The 21,583-nt window shown below is 42.4% G+C and overlaps 1 protein-coding gene across 1 annotated transcript in view; it reads right to left on the bottom strand.

Moving 5' to 3' along the window:
* GRAMD4 (GRAM domain containing 4) overlaps nucleotides 1-21,583 on the bottom strand; it is an 83,878-nt gene that overhangs the window by 47,227 nt on the left and 15,068 nt on the right. Inside the window, exons 2-3 of the mRNA XM_075742339.1 lie at nucleotides 10,496-10,706; nucleotides 1,986-2,106 (exon numbers count right to left, since the gene is read on the bottom strand). Of these exons, the coding sequence (XP_075598454.1) occupies nucleotides 1,986-2,106; nucleotides 10,496-10,706 (332 nt within the window). The remainder of the gene's footprint in view (nucleotides 1-1,985; nucleotides 2,107-10,495; nucleotides 10,707-21,583) is intronic.

Below are 21,583 nucleotides of genomic sequence, written 5' to 3'. Positions count from 1 at the left end.
AGTTCACTTCTGGGAAGAAAAACAACAACAAAGCATTTCTAGTATTAAAAAAATACCCAAAATAACATTAACTCAAAAAGAAGGAAGAAAATAGAAGAATGCAGGAACCATATCCAAAAAGTGAGCTCCTACTTCACTCCAACTGACATACACAGTTATATATTTCAGCCCAAAATTTTGAATGGGGTATTGTAGAGGAATAAGAGACAAGCTTTACTGCGCTTATTTCTCTACTAGTTCATCATTCTTTCTCTTGTTTTACATACAGAGTTACAACCAATTTGCCAATACAACACTGTAATTGCAGCTACAGCAAACCTCACTTTGGTGAAGAGCTCTTGACCTAGTGGAAAGGGCTGGAGACACCCAGGACTGACCCACGCCACTCAGCTGAACTGCCCCGTTGGCCTGAACGTCCAACCATCTGCTCAAAGTTTACCTGGAAGGGTGAGCTTCATTACCCTTTACCTTGGGGTTTGTACAAAGGTCTGTGCAAAGGAAAAAGATTCAGCTAAGAGTGGTAAAATAGTTGATCAGAAGGTTTTAAAACTACAGCAAGAACCTGATGCCTAAAAATATTCACAAATATTCACAAAAATGTGTGCCCCATGTAGATACTGTAAGCACGTTCTAAGGACTGAGAATGGATTCACCAGCCATGGAAGTGTTTAGGAAGTATATCATGGTTTTATAGCAAAAAGCACATCCTAGTTCAAACCAGAAATCAGTTCTGGGAAGTCCTACTGTTTCTGTTATACATCAGATTACATCAGGAAATCACAAACGTCTCACCTAGTTTAAAAAACAGTTGGTAACTGGAGCTTAAGCAGTATGTCTTTGTGGATGGAAGGAGTATGTGGTAACTCTGCACTGCACAGTTAAATAAGAGTTCAAATAAATCACTGAAACCAGCAAGGCAAGTCAAACAGAGCTTTCAGTTTTCGCTTGATATTCCAATCATGATACCTCTTCCAGATATCACTGGAAGCTGATAGCAGCTCACTATAAATTCCTGCCCAGTCTCCTTTATCAGGCCTCCCTCTCATACACACGGGGAAAAATATCAAAGAAATATTGCCAAATGATAAACAAGTCACAGAAAATTAATTCCAAATCCTTGAGAATATTCTGAAGGTAAACCACAAGTCTTGTTGTTAGATTATCATCTAGAAATTGAGTAGAATCGATAGCCTTGTTATTTCTACCCCTTAGAAAGTATCTGACAAGCTCTGAACATATCAAAACAACCTTCATATTCTGAGGTTCAAAAACAATCCATTAAAATGACCATTTTGGGAAGCAACTGAGCCACAACTCTCGTTGATTTATTACAGAGATCTCTACTTCTACCAAGGTAAAGGAATGCTTATCTTCCATTTTTCTCATTTTAACTACCCTGTCTTACAGGTCAGCAGTTCAGATCTGCTGAGAAAAAAATCCCAAAAGTCTTATGGGTGCCACAAATGACAGTTTTGTCTCATATACACACACATACACAGATGCACAAACTCAAACAAGTAAGATACTCTTACCTTTATTTCTTACACTACTTACCAGTAATTCATACACTGTTAAGATACATGTGTTTTAAGACATATTACTTGTTGAAACAGCTGCCAAGGAACTGTATCATTCACCCCTTCAGAAATCTCTTCTCTACAATTACTACTAGACAAAATCAACCTATTGCAACCACATTAAGGTGGGGTTAATTCTAAGATAACCTGCAGATGTCATCATCAAGACTTCAACTAAACAGCTTTTGTGTAAGGTACATTGTAAGGAATGCAATGAGGGAAAAAATACCAAAGTGACCCAGAAACCCTGGGAATGCTTTTAAGTTCCTCCTAGGGAAGCATCAGCCCACATGCTATCCGTGCATCAGCGCATCTCAAAATTCTGATGCCAACTTTTGCAGTTTAGAGAAGTCTTATTTCAGCAGGCTTAAGCCATTCCTTTCCACAGACCATTGATGTTATACTTACGTAAAAAGTGTTTTTCCAGTAAGGCTATTTCCAGGTGACCTTTGATCTCATTCAGTCTGTCAGACTCCGTTCTGTTAAAATCCTGGACTCCTGAAGCCATGATGATGGTCCCTGGACCAGCCTATAAGAAAGCCAGAACACACTGACAGCTCAGAGGCACTTTTTTTTTTTTCACCTGTCATTTAAATACATCAACTTACTTCTGGGGCAGTAAAGAAACAGCCACATGAGAAACATGCAAGTATCAACAACTCCACATGCCTCTTATTCAGCATTAAATTACCAAAACAAATGAGTGAAAACTAATCAAATGCACAGCATCTCTCCCATGTGAGTTTACAAAATGCAGTTCTGCAGACCTCAGGGAACTACAGAAAACAAATATATTTTCCCCCCCTTACCAGTTCTGCTGCATCATCAGTTAGCCTTTCTTCTGCTGATTTAAAAGGCATATTCATACTATCCCTCTCCTCTTCCTATTAAATGAACAATCAATGCAACATACTTTACATATAAAATTGTGAAGCTAGCAAAAATTACACTTTTCTAGATATTTATTGAGCTACTAGAAAACACATATGGTATATTCTAATATCCATTTGTGGAATACGTAATTCTGCAAGGAAGGGGTTCCCCCGCTCCCCCACCTCCAGCTCATCGCAGTTACTGCTGAAGGGTGTCGCTGGTGCCCAGAAGCTCCTCCTGGCAGGCCAGCAGAAATGGGAGTCAGGGGATTGTGTGTCTCGGCAGATTTACCAGCACCCCTTGAATGAACCCAGCACTGGAAATACTGCAGAACGTAGGAATTGAAAAGCAATTTGATTAGTTAGGACGAGCAGTGACAACCTACCACCTCCACAAAGTGAGCCCAGAAAAACCCCAAGCCCACACAGCAGAAGGCAGGAGATGCTGCCTTTCTCTCAAAGTGGGCATTTTCAGACAACAGGGGAAAGGATGGGTGAGGGCGTCTCCTGGATAATGCTTGTTCAGGCACTGTGTGCAGTACCCACCAGGTACAAAACGTCTGTCAATGAGAGTTACAGGAGCTTCTCCAACAGCTTATACTCAAAACCGATTACAGAAGCCCACATCTAAGAAATGATCTCAAGACAGAAAGGGATTTATTTATCTATCCTAAGCACTCCCCCACCCCTTGTTCAAGCCCAGAAAACATATAGGAACTGTATTGCTTTCCAAAGTCAGCTTGCATACATTTAATTATGACACCTTAAATTATAGACATATATGAAATCAACTAATCTACAAGAGAGTTAATTAAAAGATATCTTCTATGTTTTAGGAAAGACGTGCAGAAAGCTCACTGACAGCAAAGTACTTTCACTGTTGGGAATGATTTGCACTTTTAAGATAAAACAGTGTGGAGATACCTATTAAACATCTGTTTTCTTGCTTGAGCTGAACAGATGCTGAGTTTAAGCCTCAGAATTTGTCTATACAGGCAAATTAGCACTCTACAGGCATATACTGCACGGCATTTACCTAGCACCAACTCCCCACCTGGGCTTGCTCAACACGGTGCCAAGCAGAGATGCTATTTCCAGTCCCAAAAGCAACACACACCCACACAGCACTCTGCCAACGCTGCTGGCTCCGATGAGAAGCAAAAGCCCTTAGCTTAGCAGCAGCCCTGTGCTACTTCCCATTTTGGAGCCAGCACAAACCATGCCATAGCGGAGACGTACAGAGGCCAGGGCAGTCGTCACATGGGAAGCTGCAGCACAGCGTCCTCCTCCCCATGCTCCACGTGTCCCATTCACACCTGCCTTTAGACAGAGAGGTGCAGTAAGACGTGCCATTTGCAACCGCTCCTGCCACTGCTGAAGAGTAACAGCTGCCTGTTTTCAGAGGAGCATGGAATTGCAATTAACCTCTGTGTTGATTTCTTATCCATACAGCTAGGTCGTATTTATTTACACCAGAAGATTAAGTGTTATCACTTGCCAGACACTTGGAGAGCCCCAAGGAGGAAGGTGTGGCTGAAGTCGAACAGCAGCACCCTTACAACACTCTCTAAAGACAGGCAAAAGGAAAGGTTATTAAAATACAGATCACTGCCCAGGCATTAAATCATGGCTTTCTATATTGTATATCCACATCTGGTACCAAAGGACAATCTCTGCTCCTAGCATGCAGGAGATCATATGGAGCTGTCTAAAGAAACAGTGCCACGGCTTAGGAATGCTCCCGGGCTCTGCACATGTATTGGGTTTGTGTGGCAAGGTTTTGGTAGCGAGGGGGCTACAAGGATGGCTTCTGTGAGAAGCTGCTAGAAGCTTTCCCCATGTGCAACAGAGCCAATGCCAGCCAGCTCCAGGATGGACCTGCTGCTGACCAAGGCCGAGCCCATCAGCAATGGTGGTAGCGCCTCTGGGATAAGAGAGTTAAGAAGTAGGGGGGAAATACCAAGAGCAGTTGCAGCCCGAGAGAGGACTGAGAAGATGTGAGAGGAGCAGCTTTGCAGACACCAAGGTCAGTGCAGAAGGAGGGGGAGGAGGTGCTCCAGGCTAAAAATATAAGAAATAAGGTCTATACATTTGCTGGAGGTCAACTGTGTGCCCTTGAATTCAAAAAGTACCTCCATCTGAAGTCAGCATAACTGACTCAACTCACAAGTTAACAAAAAATTATCTTGTATTAATTCCAGAGTTAACTGGGTAATTTTTCTTTCTTCTGTTGCCTCTGCAGGCTAGTTCTGGGACTCGGGCTGGATTAACTACACTTTTAACTTAACTACAGATGCCTTTTCTTGCTTCTGACTCACAGTAAAAGCCTTGAAGCCTTCCACAGATTTCTGCTTTTCCTTCTGCCTCTCTAGCTTTGACAGTATTTGACACAGGAGCCCTCTTAAAATGTTGGCAATCACTGCTACTTAGCAAAGACCACGGCACAAGGCTTGGCGGTGCTTAGGAAGCCAGCAAAATGCCAGAGTTGAGCACGGAGAGTCAGAGCCAGAGGGGTTAAAGGAAGATTTCTGATGATGACAAATTGCCTCTAACCCACTATCAGAGTTCAGAGTTGCTGATCCAAGCCACATCCAGCTCCGGATCTGAAAAATATCTACCCACAATTTTTTTTTCCAAGCCATTTGCAGTTCAGGCTTTTCATAACAGCACCTCCCAACCTGAGAGCTCTCTGCCTTCCCTCCCCAAACCCCCTTCATCCTGCGAGCCCCGGGATTTTGTTTTGTGCACTGAGCACCAACATCACCTTCACTATACAGCCACAGGAAAGGTCTAAGTCACTTCTTAACTGAGCAGATACAGATCTGTCCTCTCCATCTGCAGCACAATACATCTTCAGCATGATACACAAATTAACTGGCCAACTCCCTCTTTTTATTTTACTTGCACAACATCATACACAAATTATTTTTCTCTAGGAATATCTAACAAAATGGTGGTCTCATTCCTAAGTTTTTATTTAATAAAAGGGGAGCAGTTCTCCAACACTGAGGATGGATAGCAGTGAGGGCATGGTGTCCCAAGCCCAGGGACATAACTATCCAGTCACTCTTCAGGGCCTGGCAGTGGCCGGGACACTGCACAGGGAAGAGGGTTTAACATACATTCATTTGAGCAGCAAAGGCAGGAAAAAAAAAAAAAAAAGTCAAGTATGGCCTCTAGCAGTAGGACAAGGGGTAATGGTTTTAAACTAACAGAGGGTAGATTCAGACTAGATCGAAGGAAGAATTTTTTTTACAATGAGTGTGGTAAAACGTTGGAACAGGTTGCCCAGAGATGTGGTAGATGCCCCATCCCTGGAAACATTCAGGGTCAGGTTGGATTAAGGTCTGAGCAACGCGATCTAGTTGAAGATGTCTCTGCTCATGGCAGGGGGGTCAGACCAGATGACCTTTAAGGTCCCTTCCAACCCAAACCATGTTGTACTACTGAAGAATCACAGAAAACTACAGAGCTTGCTTAGAGAGGTCAGTCTCCTGCGTTTCTCAACTGACACTTCATGTGCATTTTCTTACTTCAAATTATAAAAGGCTTCCCCGTGGCTGTTGTGTTTACCTGCTGTAAGGAAGGGGAAACCCAACAACACTGCTCAAGAACGAAAGCATCTGCATGAATAGTTAGTTAATCCTTAGTAGCAATTCTGGGAAGCATACCCATATTGGCAAGCTCCTAAAATACAGATACATTTTACACAGATTTTAAGAAAAATCTAGTCCTAGCCAGGTTTAGAGACTTTAATATCTTAACTGGAATGTTTGCATCATGCTTTACACCTTCCAATCATTGTAAATGAGGGGACCGATATAGAAGTGTTTAAGGTTTTAATTGACATGTTTCAGGAAAAGCCAAACTGTAATGGAACAGCAATTAAATTAATGTTTTCTGTATCACAATAACTCAGATTTAATCCTAGCACACTGGCAGGGAGCTTGCATAAGTAGATTAGACGGGTTTCAGCACAGTGTTCCAGGTATGACAGTGCTTCAACTCGCAATGCTCACTGCCAGGTTAGTGCAGAACCTCCACAGGTTTAAACACAAATTCGTTCTTTTCCCTTCTCTGCCGAAAGGGACATGATATTCCTCTGCTCTGAGTTCATCTATATGCCTTTACATAGTACTGAACATTTTCTTCCTTTTATAAAAACGGGACATTTGTCATATTAAGAGTACATAAATTCATCTATAGCACAAAATGATGAGACATAAGTTAAAATGAGGCAATTTAAGCCAGAACTGGCAAATCCCAGGGTGATCTATGATTTTCAGGGCACAGTCCCCCTCCCTGAACACTTGCATCTTAGCAAATCAAACTGCCATAGCAGTGTTGTAAAGCTTTTTTTAGGTGCAGGATTGCGATCTAGCAGGAAGGAACCCATGTTGCATCTACAGAATAGGAAACCGTGATGGCACTGAATAAAGGGGACTTTAATTACCAAGCGAGCAACATTACCTGAGCTTCCGATGTCACAAAAAGACAAATCCTAGTAAGTTCACTATTAGGAAATAGGAATGGACCAGGTTACCCCCTCTACCTATTTCGTGATTGTGGTGTTTTTACAAAACAACGTAGAAATAACAGTGCTGCATACAGTGCTGAATGCCCTTGCTTTTAAAAAAAACAACAACAGTCAACCACCTATGGTAAACAGGAAAGGGAAGAAGAAATCTAGTAAGCCGTTCAGGAATTGAAAGAGATGCTTAGCAAAGAGTTTGTTAACCAACACAGCTGTCTTGGCAATGATTTGATTATCACAGTGTCCAAGCACACACAGAGACCTAAGAAAGTACCTGCTATCCAAGACATACCTGGTACTCAGGGCACTTAAATGAGAGGGGGAGGGAAAAATACCCACACAAACAGCCAGCCTGCAAGTTGAGACCAAACTAGCTCAAATTAAGACTAAGACACCTTTTGAACAAAAAGTCTCAGAAACCACTGAGGAGAATTCAAAGGAAAATAACAAATCCTTCCAACCTCAGGGCTCTTCTACCAGGAGCTAGCTGTGTGCTTCACCCAAACACAAGTTAGGACATTTATTATTGAACTAAATACGTAAAGCTCACAGTTTTAAGATACAGAATACACAACAACCTCATCTGCCCATACTTTGTCCTTCCATGAGGTATAAATTTTGCATGTCCTGCTTCAGTAAAACATGTGAAGTGTTGGGACTAAGTCCCACTGCTGTATCTGCAGCCCAGGACTGAACGTTCACTTCACTTGTTGGAGGTGTGCAACACAGGATGCTCTTTGCAGATGGTCAGGGCTCTGCAATCACAGACTTTTATGACAAGGCTTTTTACTCTAAAAAATCTCCATTTGTGGCAAATCTTTGCATACGCTTGTCAAGTTCAGACACATACATAAAGAAGAGGCACCTAACACATTTCTAAGTGCATTACTTACCCTGGAGGCACAGTACAGAAGGGCCTTTCATTCATATGACTGTGCTGTACTGTTCTGATAGACAGAGATCTTTCTTTAATGGCTCTGTAATGATTAATACACCACAAAGGCGGGGGGGGAGAAGGAGAGAGGGGCAGAGAAGAAGCCTTTGTCAAGTGAATGGCTGACAGTGGAGTCAGAGACATCTACATATTGCAGATGCAGATAAGGGGGCCAGGACTCAAATTCTGCATGACTATGCTCAGTTCCAAGCCACCAATCTTGATCTTTCAAGCCCAGGAGTTCTGTACTCAGAATTTAATAGAAACAGTGAAGTAACAGAAGCGGAAGCACTGTACAGCTCACATCCATCTGAAAAGCCACGCAGACTAACTTCAATTCACGCACAAGAAGCACATTGACTTTTGCATGCTTTCAACAGCTTCCAAAGGTATTAAACAGGAAGAAACCAACAAGACTTGGTCTTCTCGTGATCAGTGTAATGCAAGTATAATGCTAAGTTGCTTACAAAGCCCATAAAAAAACCCCACCCTATATAAGTCATTTAAGATTAGAGTTTTAGTCACTGAATTAAAAACAATTCAGGCACAATTCAACCATATGATCTCAATAAGAAACAGGAGAGATAATTCAAAATCACCCTGTTCACACAATCTCAGCCACTATTTTAATGCTGACTTAAATACACAAGCATTACTTTCTTTACTACCAGCACCTCTCCAGCACAGGGGATTATTTCTTCTCCCTTCATTTTATGGATGGGCAGCAGCGCTTAGCAGGCAGATGTCTGTGAGGGCCAAGAGCTAATCCCCCAAACTTCCCATCTGAAATTTATCCCTTATACGTCAGACCTATTTCCTCATACAAGTTTGCTTATTTTGCTCATATCTTTAACACAGCTGCTGCTCTGAGGCTGTTCCAGCATCAGTCTGGGTTTGGAGCTCCCAAATATCAGAGGCAGAGCAAAACAAGTCTGATGCTGTTGCTGCTTTCCTCCCTCCCTTTCTCCCTGTTTTTAAAGAACTACACTCAACTGTATTACAAGGACTTGGATCACGACAGCCTACTTAACAGTGCATAACCAGCCAGAAAGCAGAGTATTTCTCTTCAAATTACTTTCTCAGCACACAGAGCTCAACAATTTGAGAAAACAGAGACCATCATCACAGATGTGTAGCCATAAGGCTTCATAAATAGCCAAAACTGTAGATTTACCTCGCTATTCCCTCAGCCATACCATCCTGGAGCTATTATCCTCCTGCAGAAATACAGAAAATAGTATCTAGGGTTTAAGACAGATCTTTCTGTAGTCTCTAGCTCTGCCATCCAGATCCTTCTGATTAGATACAAAGGGTATTCCCAGCTCTCCACACATAAGTATACTACGTTAAGTTTAAAGAAAATAAGCCAGTATTTACCTACAAAAAACTCTGAAAATACCATGTTGGAAGGGCAGCAGCACAGATTAGTCCCAGTATACACAATACGTAAGTCTTAACAAATGACAGATGTCTTCAGCAGAATAGGAGCAAAGGAAAGGCATTCAACAGACCTTCCTTGTCTGAGGAGCTTGAGAATTTGCATACAATAGACTTTTTATGACTGAAAAATGCTCTGTCATTACCACTTGTTTGTTCCATGATCATAGGAAAAAAATTCCAGCAAAAGAGTTCCATTCTATGATTCAAGCAGGACTGTATGTGATAGCATACAAGCCCACTTAAATTAAAAAAATCTAATAGCTACAGAACAGGATACAAGCTGCCAACCCCAAAGGAGATGCTTAAGCATATACAGTTTGAAGTCTTTTCATTTAACACTTGTGGTGAGCAAGCCCTGTGCTTCTAAAAATGAGGTTTCAGAAACAGCCTGACCACATTTTGGGGATAAAAACTGCACAGTGAGTTTCCAAAGTCAGTGGCACAAATTCTGACTTCCAAGTCACACAATTTAGACTGTAGCACTCCAAGCTCAAGGATCCCCAGCCATGTGTAACAGTTAAAGCAGGATTTATTTATTTTTTTAACCCAATATTTAACTTTTCCTGAAACAATGTCTTTTTAAAAGGTAGGTCTGTTTGAGTGCTTCTGCTTACAAGCACCAAAAGTTTTAGCACATGAAGAGTCTTGCTCACCTCTTGCATAGGTTTAAACCAGCTCTATAAGCATAGATACATTACTGGATACAAACAGTGCTGTGAAGAACAAGGTGGTGTGACACTCTAACTTTAATGAAGCCACCAGAAGTCTTATCCCCACAGTCCTGGCCAGTGCCATTTGAGCAGATCTGAGCTGCTCAGACTGAAAATAAGTTTTTCCTTCAGATCCATTCATTAGTAATTCCACAAAACAAAAACCAGACAGCATTCAGAAGCACATCCAATATTAACAAACCTGTGGACACACAACATCTAAAATCAATAGTAGGGACAGGGAAACCTAATACTAAGAAATTAATTTGATCTTTCCACAAAAGGGAAGCCTATTATCAAAAGCTTACTTTCTAGTCCACAAATCTTCAAGTGTTAAATCCAAAATATAGGGACAAAAAATTATTAATTTCTGTTATTTTTCTGCCTGACAACTGTATAACATAACGACACTTTAACCAAGTACTTACAGGGTCTCTCAGCTCTTCATTGTCTCGAGTTGACGTTCGAGGTATTTTCACCGGGATTTCATCTCCACATTCAGTGTCTGAAGCATTTGGAGACTCTGCTAAATCAAGGAACTCATCTCTCTTGTGACCTCTGAACCTTATTTTGTCCAACTTCTTTAGCATGTTCAGCACTGCACTTTTCTGCTTTACCTTAACATGACGGTTGGAGTCTCTGCAAGAAAAAAAGACATCAAGAGTATTTAGAAAGCTTGCAATAAACCTAAATACATGCATTCTAATCGCTAACTACTACTAACAATCTTTCAAAGGCCCTCCTGCCACTGGAGGAAAAACATGCTGCAGCTTAGCTTTTTAACAGGCTTTTTTTCCACATGTAAAAGATGCATAGTTTGTTTTTCAGTAGTTGATGATTTACCATCTTCCCACACTATTACGGCCTCTTTCTCATGGCTATTTTTAAAGGAAGTCAGAATGGGCACAAACTAACAACCTGCACTCCCCAGAAAGACTAGGAAGTCAGTTCCTAACAGGTTACTTGAAACAAAATCAAGTTTAGCTGGTAAGTCCACATCCTTCAACTTGCTGATACTTCTAATGAAAGACATGAAAATCCACTAAGCTTCACAATCAATTTTTAAATTCCCAGGAAAACTGGAGCAAAGGAGTAGTGAGGTTATCACATCTCCCTACTACTTCAGGCTAAGAAAACAGAAAGTACCAAGGGTTTAATGAAGAAAGCCGCCAGACAGATCAACGCAGAAGATCCCAACAAAAACTAGAGATTATTGAAATCAACCATAAACCACATTCCAATGCACTGCCAAGATCCTTAAAATTACCACTACTGACAATCTTTTATACCTTTTGCTAGATTTCTATTACTCCCTTTGAGACGCAAAGAAGAATACCTTTTTTAATGATGCTTCCACATTTTTTAAAACTAGCATGACTAAAACTTTACTGTAAGAGAAACAGTGCAGCCAATATTTTTGAACGTGCAGGTGCCACAGCATCTGAAGCAACAAGAAATGCCCAGAGCATTTCATTTCCAGAGACAGTATTTGACACGAGCAATACTTAAATTATAAATCATAAATCATACTGGGAGAAGCATTTTGCTTTTAAAAGACAATAGAAGAAAGCTTAATTAATGTATGTAAACTCATTGTAATGGTAGTTGTCCGAGACACTGTATCATATAAGTTCTGGTTTAAACCAGACCTGCTGAATCAGTCCAATTCAATGCTCTACATGTATCTCACACTGTACCAAAAGGTCCCAAGGCTCCATCTTTTGGCGGGGGGGGGGGGGGGGGGGGGGGCGGGTGGAAGTTAGTTCCTTGGTCCTGCCACCCCAGCAAGCTACTGCTCTGGCAGTTTATAACAAACCACACACAATTTTCTCTCCTACTAACTCTGTTCCTCAGCTCAGAATGTTCCATTCGGAGTGTGCTGCAACGCTCTCCCAAATGGACTTCTGGAGTGGTAAAGATGTATTTTGAAGCACTTGATACTGTTACTATCCTTTTTCCCCCTATGGTCAGCATTGCCCTCCCTTCATTAAAAAACATACTTGGCTTCATGGCACATCACCCCAGGCCCTGGTGCGACATGAGAAAGCAAAAGGCAGATTTAGACATGCGTCACTTCAGGTGTATAAATAAGGAGCAAGACAAGAGCCTTTTGCTACTGACTCCCACAGCCTTTGCACTTGAGGCAATTCTCACCTCCTAACACAAACCTCTTTCTAACAGAGCTCTCCACCTTTCCCTGTGAATTCTCCGCTTACCCTAACACTTTGGCAATGACTACTCACACCAAGTTCAAACCAGATCGTTCCCTTCAAAATCTGCCTTAGTTTGCATCTCTGCCAAGGTTTATTAGCACCCTTCGCTTAAACACAGAAGTTTGAAACTAATACAAATCCCCTATAGTGCAGCTGGCAAAAAAACCCCACAAAACTCTTCCTTTATCAGAGATGCTTAAAGTTGCAGCCCTGTATTTAATATTTCACTTAAAGAGAATCACTTGCGGTAACTCACACAAAGGTTATTCTCTATGAACAGCTTTTCTTTGAAGTTCTATTACTTCTCAAAGCTAAGTTTAAAATAGAAACACTTCTTGCTCATTCATTGACTATTTGATGAAGAAACTTGTCAGTTATCACATCCAGAAATATCTCCAGGCCCTACTATTAATAGTAACTAGAGAACAAACGCTATCAGGGAAGTTTAAACCTCCGATAAGCACCAGCACAATTGTATCATGCTCCCTCCCATCTCAAAGATCTCCATCTATGTTCAACTAGTTTTGCATACCATGTAAGTCAGACCTACAGCAAAGCAGTTGTAACCCAAACCTTGTTTGTTTGACACACATGCTGTCACTGCTAATGGCACAGCTATACGAAGAAATAGTAAGGATGGTAGAGTGCTATCCCTTTTCCAGTTGGCGCTCATCAGCCTGCAGCAACAGAGAACAAGTGTGTATCCCAAGCCTTCTCCATCCCTCTTACAGATGGAGCAGTTAACTCAAGGCTACAGATGAGCATTGCTGTCCTGGGCAAAATCAGGAGTCCTCAGCGTTCTCCTGTTAAAGCCATGTTTATCCACCACTCCCCAAAGACCAGGGCTGGATCTGGACCTCTTTAGTAACCTGGCATATAGAGCACTTCAATGGAAGTTTCAAGATCTGAATTCAGTTTTCCCCTTAGAGAAGATTCACATTTGCTTAGCACACAAAAGAAGCAAGAGGCAACAAAAACATCTTGAGACAGAGCAATCTCCAACCCTTCTCTTCAGGCTCTGCCTTCAGGCAACGAAGAATGAAAGACCCACAAGGCCAATGAAAAGGCCCAATGGTGTTACTACCTAGGCTGGACTCTGGGAACATGAAGTCCTAAACTCCAGCCTCCTCTAAGGATGATACATGTATTTCAGCCCTAGGTCACAGAATAACATGCCCAACAGATGTACCCATGAACACATTTACAGTATTTTTTACTAGTAAAACGGATGTGCATACCCTTAAGCGTGTTACCACCTGGTCTTTTAAAAATACAAACCTTTCTTTAAAGCACTAACAGATTACTCCACTGAACAGTTAGCTTAAATTTTGTGACAGAGGCTAGCAAAAAGAGATGTCATCAGTGTTAATATTTTTAAAGTATTATTCAGTACATCGACCATTAAAAGAGGAAATAGTAAAGAATCATGTTCCTAGGCATTTTTTTAAAAGTGCTTTAAATGCAAGAAGCTGTTATATAAAAATATCTGCTCAGTTATAATTTAAAAATAATAATATCATTTTGTCTAAAAATGGTTTTCAGTGTACCAGGCTCCCAGATTACTTACAGTTACATTAGATTAACCTAAGCAAAAACCTAAGCTTGCCAACAAGCTCCTATAGAAACTCATTATCTGGCCTCCAGCCAAATGCACAATCTAAGACAGGCTTTTTATGTCAGCAGCCTGTTCTTGCAACTAGCAACTTTTTTTTTTTTTTTTTTTTTAGATAAAGATCAATAAATATGGCGACATTTCAGCAGTTTCAAGCTCACTAGAAAAAAAGCTTCTCAGAGACTTTGTATTCCAAGTGGCTTGGGACAAATTTAGATAAGCTTGAGGAAGCTTTTGTAAAACCCAAGACCAGAATCTGACCTAGAATTAGCTTTATTGTAAAATAGTGTAGCTAAATGTCAAAAACACTTGCTTCACCATCATTGCTGTTCATCCTCTCTCCCAACTACCTATCCATACCCTGGCCTCAGCTAGTTCGGCTCTAAGTTTCAGGCTGTTTCTAGTACCTCCCCATACCAGCAACATCAAAACCAACACACAGTTTTGCACATGCGGAGCTCAGAGCATGAACATAGACCCACATCTCCTGCTTTCAAACTAACCATAAACAAATATTATGAAATTGTAATAAAAATACTACTTTAACTCCATGTGTTGTAAACACTCTCCCAACACTGTCATGCATGTGACAATAATTGTTCTCACTACCATACAACAAACAAGCTATAAATAATAATTGACTGGTACCATGCTTGCAAATTATTAACTTGAGCACAATAAAATCAAATCCATCCTCCCCAATCAAGTTTACGTCTGCATACAAACACCCTACCATTAATGTAAGCAACAGGAGATCTTTCCCACATTCAACGCTGTAACAGAAAGTGCTGCCGAGCACAGTAAGGCAGACACTGACTCTGCAAGACTGATTTAGGTCCAACTTCGTTGCACCTCAGCCAGATCTAATAATACTAGCAGGTCCTCTGTCGTAATATAGTAAGGGTATCGTACATTAACATGCTTACAAACAAGGCTATTCGGGCACCCAGGTTTTTAGGAAGGTGGCTTTTATTTCTCTTGTTGCAGTAGCAAAGGTCAAACCAGCAAAATTAAACAGCAGCCTGTAAAAATTATTCTGAAGTCCCAATCTAGTAAAAAACTAGGCAACAGTTTACGTATACAGGGCTCGATTAGTGACAAAGGTGTATATTTTCCACACTTAAAAAAAACAACCCAACAAACTAAAATAAACTTGAAAGGCTTTTTTATTAATTGCCATTAATATCTAGTTGCTAAAGCAAATCCTTCAAAGCTGAGGTTTTATTCCTTTTACAGAGGGACGGAGAACAGATGACTTTATTTGGACCTAACATGAAAACCCTCAATTAACCCCCAAATAACTGTCAGATATTCAGTTTAAGCGAATAATTCAAGACTCCAAACCCCAAATCAACACATGCACGCATTCCGAACTTATGCTAAGTAGAGAAAAATCAAGTTTTCCCAAACTTTCACATAAAAATCATAAGGAGATCTAGCACAGCTTTTTCTGCCTATGTTTACAGAGAAGCTTCAGCAAGAAGACAACCAGCTGCTGGGGAATGACAAGAGCCAGCCTGCCAGCACAGTGTGGAGAGGTATCAGTTACGGGGCTCGCTCCCACCACCCCTTCATGCCACTGCTCCCCCCTGCTCTGCTCCTGCATGAACATGGAAGAGGTTGGGAAGCAGAAGGGAAGAGGGAACTCGGGGAAGGGCAGCGCTAGGTGGACCACTGCTGTCTGAAACCCACCTTAACTTGCCCCAGAACCTCCTATAAGTGGCTTATAGGTTTGGTTTTCTGCTGTTGCATCTGGTTTTTTTTTTGAGAAGACGCTGAATTAGCCTGGTAGACTGGGCAGAGATTGAACAGCTAAATCTTCACACGTGCTTTGTCAGAGACTCTGCTTTGCAACACAGCAATTCAGTTTTCCATAGCTGTTAAAAACACAAACCCAATATACAAAGTCAAACAGCATCGCCTCAGCAAGTGTTCATCTGGAGCCTGATGAAAAACAACAACAAACCCCACTAAAACATCATGGATGAAAAGGCCATAAAGACTATGACACAGCAAAGTAACCTCTAAAGCACCTGTGTTCCTTTTGCTAGAAAAACGGCATTTCAGAGAGCTGAAGATGACATTGGAGTTTAAGCAAACCTAGCATACCACTAGTTCTCATCTTTACACCCCATCTCCTTCACATTCTCCTTTCAATCTCAAAATATCTTTCTGCAGAAGTCCGAGGGAAGAGCTCTGGTATCCAAGAAAAGCCAGGCTGTGCGTGGATGAACAAATACAGACACGGTGTCAACACCAGGATGTTTCAGTCTTATCATGAGGGAGGGACATGCAAATTGAGGGAGTGGAAAGTATCAGGATTACGTTAGGTATTCATTACTTCTTCACTGAAATGCTCCTGCGTATCATCCTGAAAGAGTTGACAGGAGAGCAGGAACACAACAGATACACTCATGCCATCCACATACCAACTGATACTAAGCTTGGCGTGTTTTTTTCTGACATGTCTAACTAGAACTGGAAACCCCAGTGAGCACGTCTCAGCCTACACAACAGATCCACGGTCCAGCTCTATATACTGCTCTGTGCAAAGAGTTCCCTCTTGCTACATTATTTTTCCCTCCCAATTTCTCATTTTAATGGACAGAATCTCGTCTCAAGTCACTGTCTGAACATTTTGTACTTATTAATATTTAAGAAACTAACCAAAGAAAGATCAACTGACTGCACTTGAGAGCTCCTTGTCTGCTCAGCTTTTCTTTCCACTGTGCACACACTTCTCCCAAATTGCTCTCCAGAAGACTCACATCTATGAAGAAAGCCAAACCCTACCCACAGCATCTCTTCTTGAGCAACAGGGAGCGGTTTTGTATAGACAAAGTTGGCATCTTTAAAGAAAATTTTATATTAAGCTCAACTCAACGAAACATTTAAGCACATAGAAGGGACACAAACCTCACTCAATGCAGCCCTTTCACGAATGGTGCCCCATGTGAGACTTACGTCTCCCAGGACTACGCAATACACTAAGCTCTCTGTACAGAATGATGTCATCATTTCCCACTGGAAACCAAGAAACAGCAATACTTTGGGCCAAACATCCAGTTGGACTGGCCAAGAGCAGCTCACAAACACTCTCCAAAAGTTACAAGCATTGTGCAAGTGCTCTTAATTTCCGACTTCAACAAACACGCAGAGCTCAACCTTCAGAGCTGAGCTTTCCCCATGCTCAACCCATCACAGGTTCATCCTGAAATTAGTCACTGCCTTAGCGTCACAGTCTGCTAAAGTCTCCCTGCAATTATGTCACCCGTGGCCCTCGGGTCATAACATGCTGTAATGCATATACAGAGCAAACTGCTTTCTGGTTTGAGTATCACCTACCAAAAGCTCCTAATCCTTTCAGAGTCAGGGGTCCTTAAAACTCTAGGGATAGACTAGATAGGGATAGACTTGGGGACAGATTTTTTGGGAGTTTTTTGCAGGAGAGATGAAGTTATCTGTTAGGCTACCTATGGTGTGGAGAAATATTACATTTAGTAATTCAGGTTTACTTTTCCCCTGAGTTCAAAGGGAGATAAACAAAGAAAATCCCACCAGAATCATCTCTCTCCTCTGTATTATGAACTGCTGGCAGAAGCAACACTCAGTTAACGTGGGTCAGAAATGAGCAGGAAGTTGTGCTTCAGTGTCACAGGATTAATTAGATGCAGCTATTAATTAAGCATCAACTCAATTCAAATTGTCCACTGACTGAGGGGAGGAGAGGAGGAAAAAAAAAAGTGGAAAGCTGTGTAACATGCGCTACGGTACAGCACAGGGACTGGCGACAGAAGATCAACACACTGATCTTGCCTGCCAGTGGTGAGGTTGTCACAGCAACCATAATGCAGCTTCATGAATATGCATTACGCTAAAATCTATTTTTTTCCAAAAGAGACTAACATGTCATTCAGCTCACAACATGAAGCTGCCTGGGAGATGAAGTGAGGTTGTACAATAAAAGCGACTTATCTTTAACACCTCCAGCTTGGCTGCTGCAGACAGGAGGGGTTGGAGGAAGAGGGGAGGCACAACACATGGCCGCAGGGCTCTATTCTGTACCTGCCTCAGTCAGATGGTACTTCATATCTGGCAAGTGTTTTCAGCCAGAGGTTCCCAAAATGAGCTATACAGCCACTGCAAAGTTTCAGGCCTGTGCAAGGCACCAGCCGTAATCCCTCAGCCACCTGGGGACAGGCCCTTCAGCAGGCCAGAGCAGGAGGCATGTCCAGGGACCCTCCACAGGAGGGCTGGGAAGGGGGAGCTGCTACTCCCACTGCTAGGAACAGTGCCCAAACCACTGCAAGCACGGGGCCTTGGCTTGATCATCATTGGAAAACTGTGGGTGCTGGGGAGGGGGGCACCAAAAAACTCCAAACCACACACACGTAGCCATACAGGTCACACACATACCCATACAGGTCACACACCAGTGTGTCAAGAAAGAAATGAAAGACAGTGACTACTTCAGCTGAGTAGCTGTGGGAGTTGTACTTTGTGGTTAATCCCTCACTAAACATCACACTGGAAACATCACACCTCCAAAAACACACCCCTTCCACAAACACGTTGACACCCTACACACCTCTGAGCCTCTTTCATCATGAAACCTAAAATTAACAAGCTTTGTTAAATTAATTCCTCTGTAAACTGGGAATTTTAACTCCCAAAATAGGAAGATAAAGCTCATTTTTTTCCTCAAGACACAACATTTACAGTGCTATCTGAAGAGCACCACCAAAAACCCTGCAAGAACAGGACTTTGCCTGCGGAGAGGAGCTCAAGCAGCACACGCGGACAGGAGCAGCCACCAGTTCAAGCCATGGCGCAGCAAGTAGCTGCTCAGCACTTGTGATTGCCAGCTACTCTGCCCTGTGAGATACCCTGCAAAAGGAGTAGCATGTTGTGATAGTATTAGAAGCCTATCACCCTCCAGGTGAAACCCTCCCTTCCCAATCACCCATCGTGTCCCCCCCTTTGCTGCCCCCATACCCCTGCTGCGTACCTATCCCGATCCCAAATTAGCCCAGCCAAACCTGAAGCTGACTTGATCACGGGCTGACACCAAGGGAGCAACCCCGTTCATTTCTGCCATGGCCTTTATGTCACTTGACCACTCATGCAGTTTAGCAGCTCATTGCTGATACAACTAATTTTTGTGTTTGTTTTCTGGCAAGGTCAGTCTAATCAGAGCAGACAGCTATGCAGCCTCACTCGTGGTTGCACAAGCAATTAGAGCTCTTGTGCCTCCCTCACAGAAAATGTTTCTGGTTGTGGGCAGAGGGAGAAAGCATCCTTTTACAGCAGCCACCTGCACTTAAATCAGGTTAAACGACTGCAAAGCCTCATCCTGAAGACAGTGTTTATGAAGCTGCCACGAGGCACATTTCAGAAATCAGTCCCACGCCAGAGCTTCAATCCCTCCTCTGAAGGATGAGGAAAGAGATTGTCACAGCTCAACACTGGCTAAAGGCTTTTTTCTGCTTCCTCACTCTGAATTTTGTCTACTAGTCAGGGGAGCCAAGGGCAAAGATGGAAATATGAACTTCACCAGCTCAGCAAGAGCCTCTGTGTTGAAGAGGGCTGAGGCAGCTCAGGTCTGGCTGGTCTTCAACCAAGCAAGAAGCTGGGGCACAGGGGAAGCACTGCCATAAGTAAGCACCACAACTTCTGCCTATAAAACCAAAGGGACATAGGGGTGATGGATGGGAGGGCAGGATGCGACACAAGTAACACAGGGTAAGATTAGGCTATCCTTGCATTTATCTCCTCTTCCCCTGTTCAAACAGAGGTGCAAACAGCCAAGCTTGACATAGCACTCAGAATAAAGTTGGCCTTTTACAATCTGCTTTAAAATAAACATTTGAAGTCAGAAGTACACACACTAGCATGGAACATCTTATTCAGATTAATAAGTACATTATGGAAAGTGATCACTAAAGTGTTTAGAAAGCATGAGCCCTGCCAGCCCTGAAGAAGAATTTTAATTCTATCCTTTCAAGTAAAAAAAAGTGCAAGTTATTGAGACCAATGCAGTTCTACCTATCCAATGCTGACTGCATTTTTCATATTCTCAACTGCACATTCATCATCTTTGGATACAGATAAATCAGAGAATGGGGGTACTGCTAAAAATAAACCACACTGTGGAAACAAATGATAATCTAGGCTTAGAGAAAGACAAGTCAAGAACAGCCTTCCAAGGTCTATGCAGAATGGCTTGGGCCTGCCGTGCTATGCTGGTTTTGGCTGGGATAGAGTTAATTTTCTTCACAGTAGCTAGTGTGGGGCTGTGGTTTGGATTTGTGCTGGAAACAGTGCTGGTAACACAGGGATGGTTTCATTACTGCTGAGCAGTGCTGACACAGAGCCAAGGCCTTTTCTGCCTCTCACACCACCCCACCAGCGAGGAGGCTGGGGGGGCGCAAGGAGTTGAGAAGGGACACAGCTGGGACAGCTGACCCCAACTGACCCAAGGGATATCCCATACCATATGACATCATGCTCAGCATATAAACCTGGGGGAAGAAGGAGGAAGGGTGGGACATTGGGAGTGATGGTGTTTGTCTTCCCGAGTCGCCGTTACACGTGATGGAGCCCTGCTTTCCTGGAGATGGCTGAACACCTGCCTGCTCATGGGAAGTGGGGAATGAATTCCTTGTCTTGCTTTGCTCGCATGTGCGGCCTTTGCTTTACCTATTAAACTGTCTTTATCTCAACCCATGTTTTTTCTCACTTTTACCCTTCTGATTCTCTCCCCGATCCCACCAGAGGGGGACTGAGCAAGCGGCTGCATGGGGCTGAGCTGCCAGCTGGGGTTAAATCATGACGCAGGTATTTCTTGGAGAGGTCTCTCAGCAGCAGGCAAGCATTTCATCTGCTCAGGGTGACTGCTCATAGCTCACCCAGCAATCTTCAGAAACAGAACACAAGTATAAAATATGGTCTAGTTTTGAAGAATGACTACATATTCCTTTTTTGATAAACAAAGATTTCACCTTGGTATTCATTAAAAAAAGGAAAAAAAGAGAAGACGTACACATTTGAATCAGGACATGATTCACAGCTAACAAGTGCAGCCTGACCGATCTCTGCTGACCTCCATGCAGTGCAGGGAACGTAGCTGAGAGCGTGCGATCCATGGCTGAAAGAGAAGCCTGCCCCAGCCCTCACCAACAAACAGCTGCAGCACCATGCGCAGACAGCTTCCAAGTTTGAACAACACTTCACGTGTGCTACAGTGCCAAGCCACCTATGCATTATGTTCTCACTCATGGCAAGACCATACAGAAGAAGTTACTAAAGCTATCAGGCAAAAGACCACAGACCTACAACTGCTGTGTTACATATGCAATGATAAAGTCTTTTGTTCACAAAGCAACCACAGGGCTACATTCATAGTCCCCAAATCATTCAGCTATCAGGACACCTCACTGAGAACAAGGCTAATAGCCAGAGTACAGCAAGATGGTCTATCTTGAGGGGCTTCCCTCAATTTAGGTAGACAATTCAGCAGAAGCCAACGTTAACAGCTCTGTAAGCAAGAAACAAAAGTTAGCATGAAACCACCTAGATGCGAATTTTCAGAAGAAGATTCCCAGGATGCAGTGATTTTGTGTAAACACTTCACAATTTGCTTCTGCAAGCTTTAACTATTCTACTGCTGGTTTGAGAATCCATTAAGGCTC

Source organism: Balearica regulorum, chromosome 1, assembly GCF_011004875.1.
Source record: "Balearica regulorum gibbericeps isolate bBalReg1 chromosome 1, bBalReg1.pri, whole genome shotgun sequence".
NCBI lineage: Eukaryota > Metazoa > Chordata > Aves > Gruiformes > Gruidae > Balearica > Balearica regulorum.
Note: the sequence above shows the minus strand (reverse complement) of the source record. Positions and strands in the feature narration are given on the sequence as shown.